Source organism: Euleptes europaea, chromosome 13, assembly GCF_029931775.1.
Source record: "Euleptes europaea isolate rEulEur1 chromosome 13, rEulEur1.hap1, whole genome shotgun sequence".
Lineage (NCBI taxonomy): Eukaryota > Metazoa > Chordata > Lepidosauria > Squamata > Sphaerodactylidae > Euleptes > Euleptes europaea.
Window position 1 is genome coordinate 29640463 of NC_079324.1, and position 26664 is coordinate 29667126.

General features: G+C 44.7%; 1 protein-coding gene across 1 annotated transcript in view; it reads left to right on the forward strand.

Annotated features, from left to right (window-relative positions):
- IL1RAPL2 (interleukin 1 receptor accessory protein like 2) overlaps positions 1-26664 on the forward strand; it is a 545193-nt gene that overhangs the window by 297757 nt on the left and 220772 nt on the right. The window contains exon 3 of the mRNA XM_056859577.1: positions 18471-18657. Within this exon, the coding sequence (XP_056715555.1) occupies positions 18471-18657 (187 nt within the window). The remainder of the gene's footprint in view (positions 1-18470; positions 18658-26664) is intronic.

Genomic DNA, 26664 nt, shown 5'->3' on the forward strand with positions numbered 1-26664 from the left:
TTGGAAGGAGGGAAAGACAGGCTTCCTGCAGGTCACCCACTGAGCAGCTTCAGCTATATGCTAAACCAGCGTGGTATAGTTGTTTAGAGTGGTGGTATGGAGTGGTGGGCAAGTGGTAATCTGGAGAACTGGGTTTGATTCCCCACTCCTCCACATGAGTGGCAGACAATAATCTGGTGAACCACGTTGGTTTCCTCACTCCTCCACATGAAGCCATCTGGGTGAGTTTGGGCTAGTCACAGCTCCCTTAGAGCTCTCCAGCTCCACCTACCTCACAGGGTGTCTGTTGTGGGGAGGGGAAGGTGATTGTAAACTGGTTTGATTCTTCCTTAAGTGGTAGAGAAAGTCAGTGTATAAAAACCAACTCTCCTTCTCCTTCTTCTTCCGTAGTGCATTTAAAAAATTGCATGATACACACCTACGTGTAACTCAGCCCCAAGCTGTGAGTAATTGAACCAAGGAATGTCATACCTGTGGCCTTCATTAGGTTCTGTAGGAGGCATGGAGCTGATTTTTCAAGTAGTCATGGCATCAAAGACACACACCTCTGCCTGAACTTCATTTAAAAGGGTAATTTTGGAAAGTGCAAAAGGTATCCAAGAGGAAGTATGTTTAGGTTTGCCACAGGTGTGGGACTATCTAGAGTCTTTGCTCTGTCAGTTGTATGGACAAGAACAGGAATCTGCTTAGAAAACAAAAAACACGGATGTGAAATTCTGCCCTCCTAAATAGGAAGGAAAACCACAGCTTCAGCTAAGAAGGAAGTTGATTTGCTGCTAACCTCAGCCCCGGAGGGATTGCTTAGATAGTACTCCTTGCAGTTTGCAAGAACATTACACTTCATTGCCACTGAACGCAGTCTCTGGAAAAAGAATAACAACGGCTTTTGTCTTACCTTGTGATTCTCACACCTGGTTTGCAAGCAAAGACTTCTGTGTGCAGTGGCTACTTCCTGACACAGTTGCAAACCAGACTGTCAAATATTGTGCAAGCTCCAGGTAAGAAGTTAGAAAGCAGGGCCTAAGGCGCGGGCATTTGAGTGTGTTCTTTGTTTCCGGAAAGGGGCAAAGTTCAGCCTCCTGTTGAGGGGATCTCAGGTAGCAGTTGGCAGGAAAGATGCTGGTCCTAAAGTATAAGCCCAAAATCCAAAAACGCCTCTCTTTATTAGAAACCTACCCAATGACACATAACATTGTGCAAGCTTTCGAGTTCCCCAGAACTCTTCATCAGACCAGATGTTACAAAATAAAAAAGAGGGGGAAAGCAGATATTTTGGACCATTGTGAGCATAAGACCCTTGCATGCCGGGATTTGGCAGTCCTTCTGGCAGGCTAAGAAAATGCAGGTTTCAGGTTGCTGCTGGGTAGGGGCCATAAGAGACAATAAAACAATTAAATCCCCTAGCAAGTATTCCCCCCAATGTTCCTAGTCGCTCCCCCTTATCCAGTGAGATTCAAGTTTCTTTTTGGAAAGAAGAGTAGTAGAAATTAGGGTTGCCAGCTCTGGGTAGGGAAATTTCTGGAGATTTGGGGGTGGAGAAAAAAGAGGGGAATGAACCCAACCTAGAAAACAATTAAATAATTTTTATCTAGGCTTAGTGCTCCAAATAAATTATATTTTCATTATTTTTTATTTTCGTATTTTATTTATCTCACCCAACCTTGGGTACCAGATTTGGGGGTGGAGCCTGGGGAGGGGAGGGACCTCAGCAGGGTAAAATATAGAATCCACCCTCCAATCAGGACAGCTGATCTCTGTCATCTGGAGTTCAGTTGTAATTCTGGATGATCTCCAGGTTCCACTTGGAGGTTGGCAACCCTAGTAGAAACTGCTTGAATGTCTTTGTGTTTTAGAGCAATTTAGGTAGTTATTACCTATCATCAAAGACTGGGGGGGCTTGGAGAGCCCTTGCCAGTCCAAGTAGATTATGTTGGATTAAATGGATCAATGGGTCCAAAGCGGCTTCTTGTGTTCGTATATATTTTAGTTTAAAAGCTGGCTAAGAAAGTAGGTTCTTTTGAAATATGGTATAGGAAGGGAGTGTTATGGATACCATGGACCACCCCAAAAAAACAGTCAAGTGGGTTCTAGATCAAATCAAGCATGAACTGTCCCTAGAAGCTAAAATGATTAAACTGAGGCAGAGGAAGGCACTGGCAAACCACCTCTGTTAGTCTCTTGCCATGAAAACCCCAAAAAGGGGTCGCCATAAGTCGTCATAAGTCAGCTGCTACTTGACGGCACTTGACACACACACACATCGTACTTTGGCCACATTATGAGAAGACAAGAGTCACTGGGAAAGGCAGTAAAGTTAGGAAAAGTTGAAGGCAGCAGGAAAATAGGAAGATCCAACATGAGATGGATTAACTCTATAAAGGAAGTCACAGCCCTCAGTTTGCAAGATCTGATAGGATGTTTGGGAGGATATTGATTCATAGGGTCACCATGAGTCGGAAGTGACTTGACGATACTTAACACACACACACACACACAAAATCAGGTCAAAATACTGGACCAAAAAGGTCACTGGGATTTTGATTAGATTGGGGTCTAAGTCCAGCTGCAAGTTCTGCTCACTTCAGTTTCTAACTGCCATTGTCCAGCTCAGTTCAGAATCCCCTCCTAACAGTACTGAATTTTAATGACATTTGTGTCGTTTTTGTATTTCCTATGAGCAGTTTGGGATCCAATTTTGGCTGCAAATCAGGATAAATTATAAAATAAACAGGTCTGAGCTGAAGTCCTGATTCGTGCTTAGAACCCAAAGGTGAATGAATGAATGAATTTTATTTGCGGTCAAAGACCAATAAACCCAAAGGTGGTGTCAAATTGAGCTGAATTCTGTGACTGGCATAAATCATGCAAATCAAGCACACTGGCATGATTTTGCTTAATTTGCATAATTTATTCTGCATTTGCTGCCAATGAGGAATGTGTAATATCCATCAGATGAAAAACATAGAAGAAAATAATGTGGTCCAATTGTATAGGTGCACGTTAATAACTGGATGCAGATGTTCTCTGTATATATGACAATTATTTTAAAGTATGGTTTTTTTTGTGGCATCATGATGGAAAGAAAACTACTGGGGAATCCTCTCCTCCCCCTTTCTGTTGCCTTCATAGGAATTATATTGCTGATAACTGAACCATGCGGATGTCTTAGGGGGATTTGATGTCAAAACTAGCATTCATGCTAAACTTTTGCATTTGCCAGCACTGACATTTCTCTGATTATATTTAACCTGATTGGTCAATATTTCCTGAGCATTTTATCAGATGCATCCCGGGGAGAGTGTTGGTAATTTGCTTTTGCTTTCCCCACCCCCTAAGATGAACTTGAATTGTAACATCGAAATGCAGTGAGTGTGACATTACCATATGGTTGTAGTAAATGAATGTTACAGAAACGTTCAGAGAGAGTGAGCAAACGCATGAGGCAGGTTGCAATAAACACAGGGAAAAGAAAGGAGTATGTAAATGGAGGGTAATTTGAAGTAATGACAGGGTCAACTGAAGGATCAGTAGTAGGGTTGCCAACCTCCAAGTACTAGCTGGAGATTTGCTATTACAACTGATCTCCAGCTGACAGAGATCAATTCCCCTGGAGAAAATGGCCATTTTGGCCATTGGACTCTATGGCATTGAAGTCCCTCCCCTCCCCAAACCCCACCCTCCTCAGGCTCTGTCCCAAAAACCTCCCACCGATGGCAAAGAGGGACCTAGAAACCCTAACTGGTAGGGAATGAGTGGATTTTGTCGTTCCACATAGTGTAGCCTCTCTCAGAGAATAAAGTTTCAGACTTTCTGGGCACCCAAGCAAAGTGGTTAAATGGGAAGGGTGCTTTATTTCATCACTAGCCATGCCTGACCCTCTGAGGAACCTGCTGCAGGAGATTTATACTCCCCCCAAAAGGTGTCATGCTTGCCCTCCCCACTTGAAGTCCTTGTTGCTGTGCCCAGACCTCTTGGAAGCCTGGGGAGTAAGCATCTCTCCTGTGCCCCAAGGGATGTCGGAAATGGTTTGTCACTTCCAGATGCCTGGAACTCCTGCCATGCTCTGTCACTGTTCTTGAAAATGTGGTATGGGGGATATTGCTTCACTTGCTCCAGGCAAGAAATGCCTGGCAATACAAATGAACTGAAGCAACTGTGGCAAACTGTTCATATGCAGCATGCTGTACACAATTCAGAAATTTGAAAAAAAATGGGGCAATGCATCAGTAACTGAGCTCTCAAAAATCAGATGAGAACAGTGGATGGAGAGGCACACAGGTGTGCTGATGTGAAGTTATAGCTCAATAGAAGAAACATTTTTTAAAGAAAAGTGGCATCTTACAGGGGCGTGCTACTGATTTTGCTGTTGTAGGGTTTTCCGCCAGAACGGGGCACCATGCCAGTTTCCTTTAGCAAGTAACGCAAGTCATATGGGATCTGCTTCTCCTTGGGATATGCAGCCAAGGGGACTTTGTATGGATGCTGCACTATGGGGGTACCCGACTGGTACTAGCTTGCTAATTAGGAGGGAAACACCCACATGAGCTGTCCAGCCCACATGATATGTGGAATCTGCACATACACCATGTGGAATAACTCTATGGAGAAGCAGATGCATGGGTGCATGGGTGAACAGAAAGCTTGGACAGCTAGAGACCAGAGCTCTAGCCCTGGAGCCTGGAATGCACCTATGCTACCCAGCCAGCTTCTTGTCCCCGATAGTCATGGAACAACACAAAACTAGGACAAGGGTTGGGTGCCAACATAGCCCTTAACTGTCAAATCTGGGAGTTCCTCTTCTGCTTTGCCTAGTCCTACAGTATACCATAGCCATGTAATTATGTGCCTAAATACAGGAAGAGCCTACTCATAGGAAATTCCAGAGGGATGGCCATGCAGTCTAAGCTCATTTGTTCAAGGAAGTCTGTATAACACATAGGCTTTTAGACAAAATAATATAACCAAAATTCAAATACATTAAAGAAGGAACATTTGTCGCTTTGGGAAAATATTAAATACATATTTTAGGTAGCAAATTAAAATGGCAGTAAAAATAGCCACAGAATCACAGGATATTTAACTAGGCACTGAATTAATAGTGGCAGCTCAAATTTTTAGAGCAGTCGAGATATATTTGGCAACTGCCACAGATAAATGATATTTGTTTCCAGGCAAAAGATTGAACAAATGATATCCAATGGCTGGGAAAAGTTGCAAGAAGGGGGTTATCAGAGCAGCTCTTAAACTGCAATAGAATTTGCATAGGATAGCCATGCTAGTATGCAACTGCCAAAATAACCAAGAGTCTTGTGGCTCCTTTAAGACTAACATAGTAAATTCTAACACAATAAATGTCACGATACATCAGCGATTGTTTAAGGTGTGACAAAACTCTGTCAAAGGAAATGAGGCCAGGGATCCAGCCACGATCAGCTCCTTGCAACTCATTACAACATTTAGTTAAACTGGATCTGAAATTTCTCTAAATCTTTTGTAGTCATCTGCCGTACGATGATCAGCAGCTTTGTTGAGAAAAGGGAAAGCAGCACTGTGCCGAGTTCATTCCCTGGCATCTCATAGGCCGTTAATGCATGGCTGTGTTCGCATCTGTTTGTCCCTGTTCTGTCTCACGCCTTCTAATCCCGCGTTCAAAAAATTGAACGCATGGGGACAGGACAGGGACAAACAAATGAAGAAGGAGCAGCGGCGGCAGCAGTGGCTCCTTTCCACCCCCTGGACCACGTCTTTCTCCCACCCTCTCCCTGTGCTCCAGCGCCCTCCTCCGCCTTCCCTCAGCACCAGCCGAGGTTTCTCCCAGCACTGTCACAGGTGAAGCGGTGGCTCCTTCCAGAGCCAATACCGTGCACTTCCAGCCGCCCTGCCTCCACCTGGCCAAGGGGTCACCTCTGATGGTGGGGCTCCGGGCTGCAGGCTGCTGTGAGGTGGGCTGAACCCCCAGCTAGTGCTGGGGGGAGGCAGAGGAGTGCATGGAAGCAGAGAGAGAGGGGGAGAGAGAGGCACGGGTCCCGGGGCAGAAAAGAACTGCTGTTGCTTCCGCCGCCAGGGCCAGACAGTGGCTTCTCCCGGCTGGGAGTTTACCGGAATTCTGAACTGCACCTGCAAACACCCACGGCGGCTGCAAGACATCCATTTAAATTGGGACAGTGCAGGACTTGGAAAACCTGTGGAAGTCCTGGAAATGGGTGGGGTGATCCTGCGGGCGACGACCATGCGTGCTTACTGGGGAGATTCACTACATTAGCGGGAGAATCGGGGGACAAAATGGCCATATTGAAAAGATCAGGTAGGTGATGGTGCCTGAGACCCTGAAGAGCTGCTGCCAGTCAGTGTAGACAATGCTAATCATGATAGACCAAGGGTCTGACTCAGTATGCGGCTGTGGAGCCTGTTTTGTGATAGAGGATTCAGTCTGTCCCACTAGCCTCTCTTCAAGTAGCATCCATGTAAAACTCATTATGCATTAGATGGTTAGGATCTCAGCTTTATTTCCATGTGCATGCTTTTCACATCTCTTGGAAATTGTGATCATCAACACTTGTAATTAGCTTTAAAAATTAGACAGTTTCATGGAAACTGCAGATGCTAATAGCTTAACACCTATTTCAATTTGACAGTCAGGAAATGAATGCTCTGGCCAAGGACAGCAGTCTTGTGGGTATATGTGTGTTGTCGGTAAAAAATTTAATCACAGGTGCTGAAATGCATCACTGCTAAAAAATATCCAAACCAGGTTTAGATATATGTTTATAATAATAAAAATTTACATGTTCAAATACAGTGATGTTGCATAAGAGTTGCAATATGTATTATATTACAAGACAGAACTTGCAAAGACTTGCAGGAGGCAGCTCATTTCCCCCTCCCCCACTATTTCCTGTTTCCCTTTTCTGAAAGCCCCCTTAGCCTCTCCTCTTTTTCCTTCTCCTCTTTCCACTAAACAGCCATCTTACGTTTAGTTGCTCCTTTATTTGCAGGTTTCCTCGCTGCCCCCCCCCCAGCAACCAGACTTAGATGAGTTATACAAGTCAAATAATATCAAGTCACCCAAAATTTGTTGTCAGGTTTAGGGTTGCCAACCTCCAGATGGGACCTGGAGATCCCCCAGAAGTACAACTGAACTCCAGACGACAGCAATTTATCTCCAAGGAGAAAATGGCTGCTCTGGAGGGTGGGCTCTATGGCATTATATCCTGCTGAGGTCCCTTCCCTTCCCTCCCCAAACCCTGTCCTCCTGAGATTCCATCACAAAATCTCCAGGAATTTCCCAACCTGGAACTGGCAACCCTAGGCCTGGCTCCAGTGAGTCCTCCCTCAAAGGCCAAAACAGGCCTGGAAAGGGCTGTGCCATTCCCTCTGCCTTTTACAGAAACTGAAGCCTAGAACACTGTGGTTGCCTAGCAAAAGCCACTGAGGGAATCTGTTGCTTTAAGCTACAGGTGTTCCTTTTATCATTTTCAGTGTTTTTAAACCCCCAATGTATTTTTTTTATTTCACATTTTTCTGCAAACCTGGGGCATTTTTCAGGATTGTAGAATTATCTGTCTTGCCCATTCAAAGCTCTGGTCACCGGATTTAAGTATCCAAAGGTTTGGCCCACTTTGCTATTAGAATATAAAATGATAACTAACATGGGATTCAAAACCATGGTCCTGAGATTAACAGTGCAATTCAAAACAGTTAAACCCTTCTTGTTTATTTGTTTGTGTGCTTTATTTATAGCCTGCCTTTCTTGTGGAGATTCAGGACAGATTACAGAATTAAAAAAACAATGTAGTCATACGTCATAAGACATCCAATGAACAATGTAATTGGTCTGGGATTACAGAATCAATAGACATCAATGCGAACCACACCTGCCTCGGCAAGGTATAGTGGAATTACAGAAGATAATGCAGTAAAAGATGATACCTAGAATAATCATCGTAGTGGACTGCAGTCTTGTTCCATTATAAGAGCACCTTCCTGGACTGTTCCATTCTACTGTAGTTGTGTGGGTCCATGGCCATTAAGAGGTTTGTAAGCAATATATAGTGTGGAGTAATGATTAAGAGTGGCGGACTCTAATCTGGACAACCAGGTTTGATTCCCCACTCCTCCCCACACTATGCTGCAACAACAGCTGTGGGAGGAGAGTACTTGGGTGAGACCTGCTAGGAACTGGAAAAGAGTGTAGCCAGCAGATCTGAGTTCTGTACAGGGAGTAGAGACACAGGACTCCCCTGGATGGGGAAAACAACAAGAGGCCACAACTACCAGTGTGAAAGGCCTGGGTTTCCTAGATACTGCAAGCATTAACCCTACCAGAAGTTGAGGTGACCAGAGCTAGGAGCTACCAAGACCAGATGAAGGGCCTCAGGGAAGCAGGCCTAAGAATAGGGATGGGTATTTGGAAAATACCTAGAGATTTGGGGAGTAGAGCCTGACAAGGGCAGGGTTTGGGGAAACAAGGGACTTCATTGGGGTAGAGTCCAGCTTCCAAAGTGGCCATTTTCTCCAGGGGAACTGATCTCTGTTGCCTGGAGATCACTTGCAATCCCAGGAGATTTCCTGCCACCACCTAGAGGTTGGCAACCCTACCTAAAAATCTGGGTGAAAGCAGGCAAATCAGGAACACCGGAGTGACTGTTAACCTTGTAACTGAACCAGTCAATAAAACAGGCAATCTTGGTATCTCTTGACCAGGTGAATACACCATGGTGCATCCCTGGGGAGGATAGGGCCCCTGGCTCGGGGGCATCATGTTGTATATGTCTTTTTCACACAGATATGTGGCAATCTTTTGTGGCTGACACCATGGAATGGTTGGAAGCATGTGCATATGGAACATTTCTTTTGAAGACTAACTTGCAATCTCTTGATCTGATATCCTAAGCAGAGGTTTCCTGACAACTGAGAGCCTCTTTGTTTCTGATGGCGTAGGATGACCGGTAACGCTTTAGGGCCTACACTTGTCTGAGCTCTAGTTCATAAGTGACTGATTTTCTTTTTGCTTGCCGAACTATCTTCCAAAGTTATCTGTTTTTTCTGAGGTCATGTCTGCCAATCTTCACATAGCAACTCTTCTCCTTCTGATATAACAGAGATGTGGTTTCTTTTTTCATTTTGCCAGCCTCCCACACAAGTGGATGCATTAGCAGTACCAGAGTATCAATCCTTTGTTACATTTCCTTGTTCTGTGAGTGGGAACCCTTACCTTTCCTTGACCCCCAAATGCTCTGTGTACAATTCAGTAAATGCAGTGTGTTTATAAGGGAAAATATACAGCAATGCTTCTTTCTTCCAGGCATGCTAATGAAGTAGCCTTTTATTACAGCAAAACGAGGATCGTACTACTAAGGGTGACTATGGCCGTTCAATGATCCACGAGGCCTCTCCCCAGCCCAGAGGATAGGGTTGCCAACTCTAGGTTCAGAAATACCTGGAGATTTGAGGATGGAGCCTGAGAGAGTGGGGTTTAGGGAGGGAGGAACCTTGGTAAGGTGTAATGTAGGGTTGCCAACCTCCAGGTACTAGAAAATCAAGCAAAAAACCTCGTGCTCAAGTAGGAAGTTTAAATCAATAACGACAAGCACTAATGGCACACAACTTATATAATGATATAAGTACAATCCCATACAATATGTAACAATGTACAGAAAAGATCCCAAAGGTCTGTAAGATTTAAAAAGAATTGTAAATTGTTATTGATTTAAACCTCCAGGTACTAGCTGGAGATCCGCTATTACAACTGATCTCCAGCCGATAGAGATCAGCTCACCTGGAGAAAATGTCCGCTTTGGCAACTGGACTCTACGGCATTGAAGACCCTCCCCTCCCCAAACCCTGCCCTCCTCAGGCTCTGCCCCCAAAATCTCCAGGTATTTTCCAACCTGGAGCTGACAACCCTAGTGTAATTCTATGCAGTCCACCTTCCAAAGCAGCCATTCTCTCCAAGAGAAGTGGAATAAATATTTTAAATAAGTAAGCATGTAGTCTGCAGATCAGTTGTAATTCCAGGAGATCTCCAGCCTCCACCTGGATGTTGGCCACCCTACCGGAGGAGATGACCACCCCTGTGACAGACCTTCCTCGGCAAGGCCAGAGTGGTAGCAAAAGTGTGGCCCACATTCAAACATCTCCCACTCTGACCCACCCACACCCCTTTCCCCAGAAAAGTAAAAATTGACAGGCCAAGTTTGATCCACAGCCCTTGATACTCAGGAGGAGCCCCCTAATCTCAGGGCTAGGGGAGAGGTTCTCAGAAGACATGACAGCGGGCATTAGGCACCCTGCTGCAGCCCTGATGTCACCACCAGCAAATATTGCACAGACAGGCACGGCTCATGGAAAGGCACTTGGAGAACATGGCTGCTGCTCCCTGTTCAGTCCCCACGTGGGGAGAAGTGAGAGGTGGGCAAAGACCATGGGTCTGCCGTTTTGCTTCCGCAAATGGCAAAAGGGGGAACTGGGCAGTGCAGCTGACGGGCTGCCCCAGAGACTCGGTCATTTGGCTGGGAAGCTGCTCCACAACTCACCCTCTGCTGCACCCACAGCAGCAAAGCCCTCACACCTGCCATGGCTTTCCTATGCGCAGGAGCCAGATGGTGGCAGGAGCTCTCCCGCTATTACAACTGATCTCCAGGCAACAGAGATCAGTTCCCCTGGAGAAAATGGCTGCTTTGGCAATGGGACTCTATGGAACTGAAGCCCCACCCCTCTCCAAGCCCCGCCCTCCTCAGGCTCCACCTCCAAAATCTCCAGGTATTTCTCGACCTGCAGCTGCCAACCCTATTCAGCAATGAGACATTTTAGCCACATCTTTGGGTATTAGCACTAAGTGCTCTTCCGATAGTGCTAAGTGCTTATTCTGTGGTTTTCCTGCCACTGCAGTGGAACGCCACGTGCTCTAAGTCTTCTCTTGTTGCGTACAGGCAGGTCTGAGTCTCTGCTTTCCACACAGCAACGTATCGGTGCTGAAGGAAGCAGAGTCTGACGCGTATTTTACTCTTGCCGGGAGGGCCCGGCAGCTCCTTAATAAGGACAGGAGCAGTATACTCACAATACAGGAACAAGGTCACAGACAGACACAAGCTCCTCGCCTTTAAGGTCTTGGCTGCAGGCCACGGCTTTCTTCCAAGTTCAACAGCACGACAAACCGGACTCCAAATGAAGCTTCTCAAGATAAGAGACAGGCGGCATGCAATAACAATTGCTCCCACAAGGCACTTAACGGTCAGTCTTGCTTATATTGCCTTCGTGACTCTCCAGGTGTTTCAGCTCAACTGTCGGCTTCAGACTCTGATTCCTCCTGCGCCAACTTACGTCTTTTGTCCAAAAGCCGGGCCGACTTTCTCCTTTGCTGCAATGCCATTCTACCTTTTACTCTTCTTCTCTCCACTGGTGGAGGAGACCCTGAAGGTGAAAGGCTTTCTCTTCCCTGGTCTCTTGTTTCAGCCAGCCGGTCTTCTGGCTCAGAGGCCCCGTCTTGCTGTTCCGGTGTTATCTCTTCAGAGGGAGTGAGGGCTTGTTCTGCCGCCTCTTCTTCTGAAGAGTAATTCTCAGGCTGACTCACGACATCTCTTCAGTTTCAAGATTTTCTTAGGGTAAAAAAGGTGAAGGTCCCCTGTGCAAGCACCAGGTCATTCCTGACCCATGGGGTGACATCACATCCCGACGTTTACTAGGCAGACTTTGTTTACGGGGTGGTTTTGCCAGTGCCTTCCCCAGTCATCTTCCCTTTACCCCCAGCAAGCTGGGTACTCGTTTTACCGACCTCGGAAGGATGGAAGGCTGAGTCAACCTTGAGCCGGCTACCTGAAACCGACTTCCGTCGGGATTGAACTCAGGTCGCGAGCAGAGCTTGGACTGCAGCGCTGCAGCTTACCACTCTGCGCCACGGGGCTCGGTAGCAGGTGCAAAGGCTTTGGGTTCACGGCCATGAGGTAAGTTTTGTGGTAAGCAAAAGTTTTGTGGTAAGGAGACACACAGAAACCCCTGAGGCAGGAATGGTATGAAATCAAGAAAGAAGATTTACTTCTTTGCAGGTTGTTTTAGAGAACACACCAGCAGCACAGGTCTTCTGACAGTCAAAGGAGAAGCTTGGCTGAGGTACATAAATGGAAGCTAGTTATATCTTCAGCGGGTGGTTTGAATTCTCTTTAATGCTTGCAGGTACAAGCAGGCTCTCCCTGGCTAGCCATCAACACAGAATCCTACCCACACTGGTAAGAGGTCTGCTCGTCACCTGAGACTGGCCTCACCACTGGGTACTCTGTCCTTTACCAGAGGTAGTTAAACCACTCTGCTAGGCGACCAGGCAGAGCTGTCCCTCAGTCGGCTGTCTTGCTGAGGCAGACCCAAAGTGTTGTTGCGCTTTGCACTTTCCCTGAGGTAGACCTGAACTAACTGCCTTTGTGCTTCCCTCCCACATTCCATCCCCCTTTCACAGGGATGAAAGAGCAGAGTGGCCGTTTTTCCTTTCTGAGGCAGGACAGTCTCCTGTCTGTCACACACACATCACCTGTTCTCAAAAATTCCAGAAGAAGAAGAAGAGTTGATTTTTATATGCCAATCCCCCCCTTTTTTAAAGGAGAATCAAACTGGCTTACAATCTCCTTCCCCTCCCCACAACAGGCACCTTGTGAGGTAGGTGAGGTTGAGAGAGCTTGGGGAGGGGCTGTGGCACAGTGGTAGAGCATCTGCTCGGCGTGCAGAAGGTCCCAGGTTCAATCCCCGGCATCTCCAGTTAAAGGGACTAGGCAAGGAGGTGATGTGAAAGACCTCTGCCTGAGACCCTGGAGAACTGCTGCCAGTCTGAGTAGACAATACTGACTTTGATGAACCGAGGGTCTGATTCAGTATAAGGAAGCTTCATGTGTTCATGAGGAGAACTGTGACTAGCCCAAGGTCACCCAGCTGGCTTCATGTGTAGGAATGGGGAAACCAACCTGGTTCACCAGATTAGAGGCTACAGTTCATGTGGAAGAGTGGGGAATCACACCTGGTTCTCCAGATTTGAGTCCACTGCTCTTAACCACTACACCACGCTGGTCCACAACCTCAGCATGATTGAGGACCATTGAATTAAAGGATCTCACATAGCAGGTACTGGCAAAGACCTTACTCTGTCAGAATACCTAGAGAGCTCCTACCTGACAGAGTAGACAAGAGTGGGCAATATTGAGCTATTGAACCAATGGTGTAACTTGGCACATGGATTAGGACGTGGGGATTCTTGGGGATTTTATTAATGGGAGTGTCTAAGCAGATTCCAGCTCAATTGCTGATAAATGGGGAGTGGCCCAGGCCTGCACTTGGCTATTTACTATTTTTGCACTGTGTTCAAATATATACTGTGCCCTATTAATCCCCATATAATATCTTGTCTCCCTTCTGGCAGTGCGTACAGTATTTTGCTAATCAGACAGTCAGTTTTCTCAACCCAGCCCACTCCTAATTGTAACTAATGAGGGGAACTGTGCGGTTTTAGGTCCTTGTTCCAGTGAGCACTTTAAATAGAATCCGCCATGGGCAGTGTTGGAAAATATAAGCTAAATAATGCAAGATTGTTAGCAGAAAAATATGGTGCTATTAAATTACACCAAATGCAGATTTTAAAAACCTCTCTTGAACACATTATTATTATTATCCAGGCTTAGAGGCTGTCTGACCTTTTTTGTAATCAGGAAGATCCCTAATCATCCAGGTAAGTTAATTGTTAACAATTGCTCGAGTGTGCTGATTATATAAATAATGAATTAGGAAACACAGGCAGCCGAAATGTGGATTTTTGAAGCTCTTCCACAAGAGTTTGGAGGCTTTATCTTTGCCCTATTTCCGCAGGGCTGTGATCCCGCAAAGGGCCGGGCAAGTTTTGAGAGGAACTGACTCATGATGGATGAACCCCTCCTCAATTTGCAGTTTGCCTTGGTGCACCAAGAGGGTTGCCAGGTCCCTCTTCGCCACCGGTGGGAGGTTTTTGGGGTGGAGCCTGAGCTGGGCGGGGTTTGGGGAGGGACTTCTGTGCCATAGAAACCAATGGCCAAAGCGGCCATTTTCTCCAGGTGAACTGATCTCTATCAGCCTGACATCAGTTGTAATTGCAGATCTCCAGCTAGTACCTGGAGGTTGCTAACCCTATGCACCAAGCTGCCCCCCCCAAAAAAAACTGAAAATGGCTTAGCTTTTTTCTGAAACTTGTCCCAAAATACAGACAATACTGTAGTCCTGGTTTATAAGCGCAGGAGAACAACAGGAATGTCACATGAAGCTGCCTTATACTGAATCAGACCTTTGGTCCATCAGTGTCAGTATTGTCTACTCAGACTGACAACGGCTCTCCAGAATCTCAGTCAGAGGTCTTTCACATCACCTCCTTGCCTAGTCCCTTTAACTAGAGGTGCCGGAGATTGAACCTGGGACCTTCTGCATGTCAAGCAGATGCTCTACCACTGAGCCACAGCCCCTCCCAACTTCGTTACTTTCTGGTTTTGTCAGTTCTCAGACTTTAAGGCTCCTTAGATCAGCAGACAGAAATTTCAGGGCTGACAGCTAGCCCACGCAGGTTGTGGCTTATTTAAGAGATTACACATGCTTGCTTCTGGTTATTGCTGCACAAATTGGAGATAGGAGGCAATAATTGAGCATTTACAACTCAACCACATCTTTTCTTTAGTACACACAGCAATTTTCCTTTTTTTGTGGGCATGTCTGTCACTTAAACACACAATATGAAGCCATATATTCACAGATATCAAATTATGCGATTCATCAGATGCTGTTGTTAAACAAAAAGGTGCCAGTACTTATGTATAAGGTTGTGCTGATTTCCACCAGTTCTCCCCTTTCTCTGCAGACCCCCACTAGGCTGTTTCTGACGGTCCACTTATTGGCACAGTAATTAACACAGTAACACAGTAATTGGCACAGTAATTAAACCTGGGGAAAAAAGCCGAATTCCCCTATTTACTGGTATGGAAAATTAGGCTTTTCGGGTTTTCCCGAAAAAAATCGAGACCAATAAACCCAAACCTGAATTTTAACGATTTTTTTTTTCATTTTATGGTTTGGGGTTCTGTGGACCTGCCAACTCTTTCTGCTTTCTGGAGGCCTTCCTCCTTCACTAGTACGTTAGATGTCGCTTTGATGGTGTATGAACTGCCAGGGACTCTGGGAAATCTCAGCATACCAGAGTGAAGTTGCAAGGTGTTTAAGAGGGCAGGGCTATGGTTTGCACTACAGTGTCACTGGATGGCCTCAAATTGCGCCTTTTACTTTCTCCTGCAGGTAGCCTTTGAAGATCAAATAGCTAGGGAGGGTGTTACTTCAGACTCCTCATCCAGAAGTTTGAGCTGCCACCATAAGGTAGTAGGAGTCTGATGTGCTAGTTTTGTACTTGCAGAGTTGTTGTTTTTAATGGGGAGAGCATCCACAAATTTCTACATGCGGTGTAAGGTGGTTCCAGACTCTTCCTGTCTCTTTTTGCTTCAAATGTAGATTGAAGTTCCACTTCACTCGGTGGGACTTGAGCATTTGAATAAACAAAACTATAACCAAATGTGTGAAGTGGGCTACTGAGCCATCCACTCCCAAGCTGTTCTGGAGTGATGTCTTGCAGGAAGGGGATCCCCAGTTTGGTCCTCTCTGTTTTGCCGAGTAAATAATTTTGAACACTCCAGGGGGGGGGGAATCACACATAGTTGCAGAGTGGTGCTTGGTTCAGCAGGGAACCATCTTGAATGGTGGCAAATCCATCTCCAGGGTTGTCTTTGATAGTTCAAAACCACCCAAGTTGTCAGTCTTGCTCCAAACTCCTTTGGCTTTAGTGTAGCCAATTAAAGTGACAAAAAGAGGCATGATGGGGAAACGCAGCCCTCATTAGGATGTCTGTCATCCTTTGTAGGCTCCTCTTAAAGGGCCGGGTTTCCCATCATGCCTAATGAAACTCAGAATTTGACAGATTGGGTTGCAGCACTCCTGCACAGCCTGTAAATTCTTGATGATAACATCACAATAAATAGCAGCGTGAGCTGTTTTTAACAGCTTTTTCCTTAGCACTGTGGAAGGTGAGTATTTATCCCTGTTTTCTGCTCTGGGCGCTTAATATTTATTCTGTTTGATGTAAAGAAAAAAGGTTATGGAAAGCTAGAAACTACCCAGTTACAATTGACCTGGGCTCTGGGGTGAGATGGACAGGGCTTAGGCCTGAGAGATACAATTGGGGATCATGTTCTTTTCTGTATTGTTATCATAACACATAGTTGTATAAGAGCACCATACAAATAACCTACCCAATGCTTTATATTATCAACTTGTTCTTTGGGAGTTGGACTGTGGCATATTGATTATTCCAGTTATCAATAGGGTTGCCAGGTCCCTCCTCGCCACTGGCAGGAGGTTTTAGGAGCAGATCCTGAGGAGGGCAGGGTTTGAGAAGGGGAGGGACTTCAATGCCATAGAATCCAATTGCCAAAGCAGCCATTTTCTCCAGGTGAACTGATCTCTATCAGCTGGCACGAGATCTCCAGCTGCTACCTGGAAGTTGGCAACCCTAGTAATCAAGCACTTGCCATCAATTAGAGCTGAAGTTATTGATATCTGGATATCATTCACTTGGATCACTAATGATACTTTATGGTTGTGAGCCTCCTTGAGCCTGGCCTCAGCTGGGATAGAGAGCGGGATATAAGTCCAAAAAAATAAATAAAATAAAATAAATAATAACAGCTTATGTTTTTCTTATTTAAAACAGAACTTTGCGCACCCATTTCAGCAACTATGGTATGCCTGGCCAGCACAAGTTTCCAATGCCTGGTCAAAACAGGTTTAACCAGCTAAATATAATATCCCCCCACCCCCACCCTATTCTCAATCATAAAACATAGCCTAAATCCTCTTTATTATTGAGACTAGTTTGGGAATAATGTGATTCCTTCTGGTTCTTTTTAAGGAGGTATCAACTCAGCTAAACATTTGACTAGGGTTGCCAGGTCCCTCTTCGCCACTGGCGGGAGGTTTTTGGGGTGGAGTCTGAGGAGGGTGGGGTTTGGAGAGGGGAGGGACTTCAGTGCCTTACAGTGCATTCCTAAGGATGTAATGCCTGTGTTATACTATTAATTTTGAATTAATATAACACAGTGGGAGGTTGATAGTTCAAAGCAGTAGTTTTATTGAGCTCAATATACATACCGGATGAAACTGCCCTAATGCGCAGGACAGTCTTCATACAGAACAAACTATTGCTACCCCAGTTATAACTTCTGGTTAGGGATGTTCCAATTACGTCGACTTACCAAACATTGGTTGTCTGCTTTTCTTTAATTAACATAGTATATAGAGATTGGTAGAAGCTGTTTCTAAGCAAGCACTTGGTCTTGTGATTCACATTCCTAACAGTGAAGGTAAGACAGTGTTTTTTCTCTACAGAGGAAAGCCTGTACCAGGCAATGTGTTCTGTTGGCCTCTTATAGTTATGGATGTCAACGTTCCCAAAGTTTCCATGTGTGGGTAGAATATATTTGCCTGATGCTATGCTCTATTCTTGAGCATAGCACCTCATGAACCTATGAATGTTTATACATATGAAAGAATATATGTTTTCCTATAAATGAAGTTTATAGGCACTTCAAGGAGAGTTACTCCAGTCTAGGCCCACTGAAATGAATGGGCTTAGAGTAACTCTTCTTAGGAATGCACCGTTAGAGTCCAATTTCCAGAGCAGCCATTTTCTCCAGGGGAACTGATCTCTATCAGCTGGGGATCAGTTGTAATAGTAGGAGAACTCCAGCTAGTACCTGAAGGTTGGCAATCCAACGTTTGACCGAAACCATGCCTATTTGTACATACCATAAAGTCCACAGATGTTAATGCAGCCATTTAATACATTTGGGAGTAGTCAGTAACTTACTGCTATAATGGCTATCGTGTCTCCCATTGCCAAGTTTTGTTTTCACAGGCAGCAGAAATTGCAGGGATGAGAGAGAGAGAGAGAGAGAGAGAGAGAGAGAGAGACTAAGCAGATATGTCCCTGACAGGGACATCATCCAGCCATAGCAGTTAATTAATGTTCCTGTCAAACAGGATTGCCCAGTTTCTTTGCACTTTCCACCAATCATTGCACCATCAGTGCTTTGGGAGGGCTTTCTGATTACATACAACCATGGGTCTTGTGTTTCCATTAACTAATCAATTCTCTGGGGTTCGCCTGGGAGGCAGGAATAATAATCTAAAATTTTTAATAATCTAAAGTTGATTGTCTTTATCCACTAACCCTCTGAATGTTGCTTATTTTTTGTGAAGGTGTATTCATATACTTTATGCGGTTTTTGTTCTTAACCTTATAGTATTTATTTTTCAAATTCTAGTTTTTTCCATTGTTTTGTATGCGCTGTGTTGGAGCAGAAGTGACTTACCAAATGTATTCGTTGTTGACTGATTTTTATAAATGATATCCTTGTGTTATTTTTCTGCAGAAATTCAACATACTGCATGAAGGTGTCGATGTCCTTGACAGTTGCTGAAAATGAATCGGGACTTTGCTACAACAGTACAATCCGCTATTTAGAAAAATCAGAAATCACTAGAACAAAGATAATTTCCTGCCCGGATATTGAGGATTACAAAACAGGAAACCGAGAGCCAGATGTAATATGGTACAAGGTAATACGGTTATAAGGGTTGTCTTACATTAATGTAGCCTTAGCCACATAAGGTACAGGTAAAGGTCCCCTGTGCAAGCACCGGGTCATTCCTGACCCATGAGGTGATGTCACATCCCGACTTTTACTAGGCAGACTTTGTTTTGGGGTGGTTTGCCATTGCCTTTTCCAGTCATCTTCCCTTTACCCCAGCAGGCTGGGTACTCATTTTACCGACCTCGGAAGGATGGAAGGCTGAGCCAACCTTGAGTCAGCTACCTGAAACCAACTTCCATTGAGATCGAACTCAGGTCTAGCCACATACTAGAGGTTTATAAAATGGGGAACAATGTGGAGGAAGAAAACCTTTTTCATTCTCACAGAATACTTTAACTTGGGTTGTGTGTGTTTGTGTGTGTGTAAAGTGCCGTCAAGTCACAGCCGACTTATGGTGACCCCTTATGGTGTTTTCAAGGTGGTATTAAATGATGGTAGGTGGACAACTGATAAAAGGAAGTGCTTCTTTTCACAGTACATAGCTAACTCAGCAAGGTACGATAATACGGTTGCCAGGTCCCTCTTTGCCACCGGTGGGAGATTTTTGGGGTGGAGCCCGAGGAAGGTGGGGTTTGGGGAGGGGAGAGACTTTAATGCCATAGAGTCCAATTGTCCAGGTGAACTGATATCTATCGGCTGGAGACCAATTGTAATAGCAGGAGATCTCCAGCTAGTACCTGGAGGTTGGTAACCCTATATGATAATGACTTCCAGCTTTTGATAATATATGCTCATGTTAGATAGACTTAAACAGGTGCTCACCAGGCTGGCCAAATAGACAACACCATCTGTGGAGGTAAGCTGTTGCCAAATATCTGAGGAGGAGGCCATCCTCCACAGGATCTTGGATCACGATACTGAGCTAGAAATATAAATATGTAGCTTTTTTAAACAGCATCAGACCAATCAAGCATAGTGTGGTCTCCTTTGCCTGCCAGTCACTTGCTATGGCTGTGATCCCCAATGTAGTGTCACCAGGCATCCTGGTGGCCACCAATGTGTTTCTTGGTGCTCACTTGCTTCTTCCTAAAAGCAAATAACTAATCCTAGCTTTCCTCCAGCCAAGAAGAGCAGAAGGTTCTTCAAAAAACCTCAGGAGGCGGCTTGACCTTTTGGTCTTAAGGGAGTGCCCATTAAAAAATAGCTGCCTCCATCGTGGGAGGATAGTTGGCTTGCAATCTCCCATCATTTTCTGATTGGATCTCATACCCTATGGCAGCCATTTTGTGGCGACACCCACTCACCCATTCTCAAAATTCCAGAATGGCCAACAGCCTCGACCAGAAACCCTGATTTAGGATCTCAAGGAGAGCAGGGTCTTTCCTAACACTTTTGATCCTTCAACTGACAATGCCAAGAACCTAGGGTTGCCAGGTTCCTCTTTGCCATGGCGGGAGGTTTTTGAGGCGGAGCCTGAGGAGGGCGAGTTGGGGAGGGGAGGGACTTCAATGCCATAGAGTCCAATTGCCAAAGCGGCCAATTTCTTCAGGTGAACTGATCTCTGTCAGCTGGAGATCAGTTGTAATAACAAGAGATCTCCAGCTATATCTGGAGGTTGGCGACCCTACAAGAACTGAGTGTTCTGCAGGTGAAGCCAGTGCTCTGCCACTAAGCTGTAGCCCCTCTTCCTGGTTGACCTTAGTCTGATTCAGCAATGAAGTTTGTACATTCAGAATCTGGCACCGAGTTTGGTATATTTATCCCCCCCTAAAGCCTTATAGGCCAGAAGGTGTAGCTTCTACTTATGATGCTGCCAAAACAAACCATGCCATTGGTCCATCTAGCCCAGTATTGTCTCCTTTGACTGTGAGTGGCTTTCTAAAATCTCAGGCAGAGAGCGGTCCCTCCCAGCACCTGTTTCCTTGAACTGCACATGCCAGGGATTGAACCTGGAACACGCGGCATGCAAAGCAGGTGCTCTACCAGTGAGCCATGGGTTTCTTTCTTTCTTGTTTGGCAAGTTGTTGTTGTTCATACTGCGTACCGCTGTAATAAAGTTAAAAGCAACAAACAATTTGCAAGTAATTAACAAAACAGAGAGAGATGCAGGGTGAGAAAATCAAAGAGGTTCCTTTTAATAGGAATAGTGGTTGAATCTTTCCATCAGCCATAGCCGGCTTTCTTTGAGTCCTGCTGCCAATGCAAAATGAGGCAATTGGAGTCCCATCTCATCAGCCTCGCTGTGTTCAGTTTGTGCACAAATAATTTATTTGGAACTGGCATGACATGCGGGGAGCCATGATATGTCAGCAAAGAGCAAGACACGCAGTGATGCTCTGTCAGTCTGTTTTTTCTCTTACAAGAACCCGGCCTGTTTCAATGCAGGCTGACAAAACATGCATTCTGACATGGGGTGAGTATAAATGAAATTTGGTGTTGGTGTATCTTGTCAGCTATTAAAATGGCTTTGCCCCCGAACGTCTGGTGATATTTATACAAGCTGGTACAGCCAAACAGGAAATGGAACATGGAACTACGTTTGTGTGTGCGTATTTGGGGGCGCTGGAATCCTGTACGGTCGGGATACTGAATGCTCAGTACCGGTGTTGGATTGTCCTATTGGAATATTAGAACAGCTGGAGGAGCTGAATATGAAACTCTTTGGAGGCAAAGAAGAAAGGCATGACTCTATACATTTCCTCTAAATTAGGACTGTTGTAAACTCTGGATTAGAGAAGGGGATGGACGCCAGCATTTTACATGCATGCCTCCACATCTCTTTTGGGATCAGATCTCAGAATGACTGGGATCCAGCCCTACCTGAAAATTACTCATACTGCCTCAGTCCCCTCCCCTGCTGTTCCCTGGCGTATTTTGTGCTACTTTCCTTCCTTTCCCACAATTTATTCAAGGCGGGAGGATATGTTGGAAAAGCTTTAGGGAGCTCCCCATAAAAAACTGAGACTCTGGGCCATGCTGTGCATACTCGCTAAAGCGTCTAAAAATGCCAGTAGTCATGGGAGCTGCATTTCCATCATTTCCAGCATTCCTGGATGTTGGTTTGATCGTGTTCTGTTGGATCCAGAGCCTTCATCCATTAAATGGCTTCTTTGAGCTAGCTTTGTAAGTGACATTTAAATCTCTGGGTTTTTTTTCCTTTGGTCATGGATGTACAATATTTTGTGTCCTTGCTACTTCTTGTTGCATTATTAACCACCTTCAGTCCAAGGAAGTAAGGTGGGACCTAAATATTTTAAATAAATAAATGTTGCACATAATTGGGTTCACAAGGGCAGGGAGGGACCACTGTGGCAGGGATTGAGGGTACAAACGAAGCAAACAAATAAATGAATGAAAGCAAAGCAAAGCTGAGGGCACAACAAGACAATATGGCATCCCCAGTGAGAATCCAGGGACACCGCAGCCATTTTATCTCAGGATTTCTGTTGCTTTAAAAATGCTACAGGCGCCTTACCCAAGTCAAGTTTATTGATATGGTCTATTTGACCAGCCAGAGGTTAGTATATCAGACTGTCCAACTTGATACAACTGCAAAAACTATTACAAATTACAAAAACTGATAAAATCTGGTAATAATAAGATATAAAATATTAATGCATAACACAAAAGGGGCTTGCCAACTTAAAATTACTAAAAGTGAAGAAGTATAAAAGAATTTAACAGTTTTTTCCCACCCTATTTTTGCGTATTTTAATTGTGATGGCGCAGAATTTGGCAGTGGGGAGCGAAAGATGAGGACTCTCCCCCACCAGAAGCTTCTTAGACAGGAATTCAGCCGACTTATCTGGGAATCCACTGATCAAGAGAGCAATAAGTCTAATACGAGCCCCATGATAAAATGGACAGCTGAACAATACAGCTTCTCAGGCCCTCGGTGTGGGTGGGAGGAGGGGCACCGGTCTTTCCCCCATTCCATTTTTCCAGAGCCCAAATTCCTTTTCTTCCCCTTCTAAGCAGGATCAGGCCCCCACAGCATTTTTAAAGCAACCAAAATCCCCAGGTAAAATGGCGGTGGTGTCCCCAGGTTGTACCTGGGGATACTGTATCATCTAGTGGTGCCCTGAACTGCTCTGTTCTCAATCCAGAGTTGATTTTTTTTAACACCCAGGAAATAAATCTTGTTTTCCCAAATTAATACTGGAACAGATTTGGGTGGGGCTATCCCAAATCAATGGTTAAGTATAATGGTAGGAAGTCAACTCAGATGTCTTTGTATATACAGACAGTTGTTATCCATGTGCCATGCACAGGTTATACAGCGTCTGCCTGATGGGTGACAACTAACTATTAAGCTGTCATGCTGGCTAAATTGAGCAGAATTGATATTGCGCATCAGAAAGCTCAACATGGCATCAAGTCCATCACAATGCATTTATTATTTTTAAAAAAGAAAGAAAATTGCTGTGCGGTGAAGAGAGCACACTGGAATGTCCTCTATCTTCTCTGTCATTCCTTTGGACTGCTGAAGGGCTTTAGCAAGGGCACGAGCAATTACCAACAAGATGTTGGAGATGCCTGAAGGTGATCTGTTGAGATGCTAATTGTCTCTGTTAATAACTGAGAAGAATAAGCTCTGTGGGACTTTTGCTTAGAAAATGTAAATGTGGGGCATGGCTAGCGAGCTATGGTTCTTCAGGGGCCTGACCTGACTTACCGGCTTTTAATGTTTTTAAATACGAGGTCTCGCACCTAGAACAAGCGGCGCTTTGTTTGGCCTAAGACATTTTGAGGCATGAGCAAGGAAAATGCCAGAATGTTGCCCTACTCTGGGATCCATTAGCATAGGGTGCGATCACGTTCATAACCTTCACTGAAATAAATGTTGCATGAGAATGTCACAGAGCCCTGCTGAATCAGACCAAAGGATCATCTGGTCCAGTACCCCTTTGTGACAGGTAGATAGGATGCCAACTCTGTCATGGAAAATTCCTGGATTTTTGACATGTATGTGATAATAGCAAAAAAGCTTGCAACTTAAAAAAAAATCCTGGATTTGAAGTTGGTACCTAGGGAGGGCAGAGTTTGGAGAGGGAGCTCAGCAGGAATGTGATATGACTCTAGGACTTCCATGTCTCACAGACTCTGTGCCATAGAGTCCACCCTTCAAAGCTGACATTTCCTCCAGGGGAACTGATCTGTGTAGTCGAGAGATGAGTTGTAATTCCAGGAGACCTCCAGTCTCTACCTTGAGGTTAGCAACCTGCACACAGGGCACAGAAATGTACCCCAGAAACACAGGAACTAACGAAGCAGCACTCTGAGCCAGCAGGAGCTGTGTACTGGCAAAGAATTAAGTTCTAACAAGCACTGGTTTAGTTAGACTTCATAGATTGAGAGTGAGAGGATGGAACCGGTGAGTAGGGTTGCTAGCTCCAGGCAGGGAAATAACTGGAGATTTTGGTGGGGGAGCTTGGGGAGGGTGGGGCTTGGGAAGTGGAGGGACCTCAGCAGGGTATAATTCCATAGAGGCCACCTTCCAAAGAGGGCCAGGTCCCTCTTCGTCACTGGCAGGAGGTTTTTGGGGCAGAGCCTGAGGACGTTTGTGGAGGGGAGGGACTTCATTGCCATAAAGTCCAATTGCCAAAGCAGCTGTTTTCTCTAGGGGAACTGATCTCTGTTGGCTGGAGATCAGTTGTACTAGCAGGAGATCTCTAGCTAGTACCTGGAGGTTGGCAAGCCTATTTATGGGGATAGAACTATCAGGATAAAAATAAATAACTAAATGCACTGGTCCAGTTAAATCTATCAGTCCACAGGGAGCCCACTTCATGGTGTTAATTCAGGATTGTATTTATACATATACACGCCACTCCAGGTACAATGACTTACATCAAAATTGCTCTGTTTAACTATAGTTTGTTTCCTTTATGATGGAAATTATACTAATGAAATGCTTCTCAAGGATTTGCACAACCATTGTCTTTGTTGCTGTTTCCATAGCACCATTAGGCCTGAAGGATTGTTTTGATGACATGGACTGAGTGCATGAGTCAAAGATACAATAGAAGGAATAAGACTTAAAGAAAAAAAATGTTTGCTGAGGGGAAAATGAGACAGGAAGAGAACAAGATTTTAGGATGTAAAATATGTTCCATCTTTGACTCCCTCTTACTTCTTGCTGAGGTAAAGGAAGAGGAAGAAAAATAGAAATTCTAAGGCTGATGGGCAAACGATAGGTTATCTCTGTGTTCAGCATTTTAAAGAAACAGAAGATAAAAATTTCCACATGGCATGTAATATTCCCCATTACAATGCCATCATAGTCATTCTGACATGCTAGACCCCAGCAGTGTCATCCTAAACAGATTTACACCCTTCTAAAACCACTGAAGTTAGTGGGTTTAGAAGGGTGTAATTCTGCATTCCATTCAGAGTTCAAAGTAGATTTAGGCTTGCAGGAGTGATTTGATGGTTTTGCTGTTTGAAAGAGCTTGTGTTTGTCCTGCCATGTAATTGAAACTGATACTTGGCTTCCTGAACTGATTTTCTCCCAAACATTGGCATTTGTTCCTTTGATCCTGATCCTTTCCTTGTTCTTTCTCATTTTTAAAAAATTATTAGCACTGTTAGTCAAAACTGGAAATTACAGTTATTGTCTCTGAACACACAGTAGATATTGGAGATGATCTTTTCAGTCCTCCTTCCCAGGGTGCATGTTGCAACCAACTTTATTAATGTATTTATAGTCTGCCTTTCTCATTGGGACTCAAGGCAGAGTGAGTCAGTACAATCATCTGGATGGGACATTCAATCAACAATGTAATAAGGTTAAGATAGTAGAAATCTGAAACTAATCAGAAATCTAAAGACAGAACTGAAGCAAAGCTTAAATATTTACATGACACATTATATGATGCAAAACTTACATGGTAGCATCCTATTTATAACAAGCTATACACAATAGTATAGCCTACAATCCCTAATCGTTTATCCAAGTAACTTTGGAAATTGTGTACAGAACAACCTTATTACCTGTGCAGAAAAACCTTCAACAACTCAGTTTTGCATAGTTTGTGAAAAGCCAAGAGAGTGGGAGCTTTCATGACTTTTTTTTTTCCTGAAAAGAGGCTTGGGAGAGAAGGAGGAAAGGATTGGGGGTAGGGTTTTTGGGACGGAGCCTGAGGCGGGCAGGGCTTGGGGAGGGGAGGGACTTCAATGCCATAGAGTCCAATTGCCCAAGTAGCCATTTTCTCCAGGTGAAATGATCTCTATTGGCTGGAGATCAGTTGTAATAGCAGGAGATCTCCAGCTAGTACCTGGAGGTTGGCAACCCTAATCAGGGGGTTGGGGAACTACTAGCATTTGTCACGCACTGAGCCACTCAAAGGACCTCTGAAATTTAAAGTGTCCCTTCCCCCCACTTCTCTTTCCTTCATCACCTTGGAGAAGGGTGGCTAATAGGTGTAATGGTACTGCTGCTGGTGGTTAGTGGGCTGGTCAAGTCTTGGGGATGAGGTAAAGGTGGGCTCCATCCTCTTCGCCGAGGCACTGAGATTCCTATGAAAGCAGCCAGATTTTATTTCACTATCCAGTTTTATAAATATGTTGCTTTTTCACTGCCATATGTATTGGTATGCTTTTATATATGTTACACTGAATCTCTGACATTTGGGCCTCAGTATTCACATGTGAATGCTTGCAATCCCAACCAAATTTTGTGGATGTCTGAAAGCAGCCCACTGGAGAATGTTAACAATAATCTAAATGGTCAGGACTCACTTGTGTATCTTTGAAAAGAAGGAAAATGGGAGAACCAGCGTAGTGTAGTGTTTTCATTAGGATCTGGGAAAACCAGATTCGAATCCCCAGTTTGCCATGAAAACTTTTTGGGTGACCTTGGGCCAGCCACACAATCTCAGCCTAACCTACCAGAGTGGTTGTTCTGAGAATAAAATGGAGAAGAGAACAATGTAAGCCACATTTGGTCCCCATTGGGGAGAAAGGCAGGGTATAAATGAAGTAAAATAAATAAACAAATATTCATAAAAAATTAATGTGGGATTGACAGCAT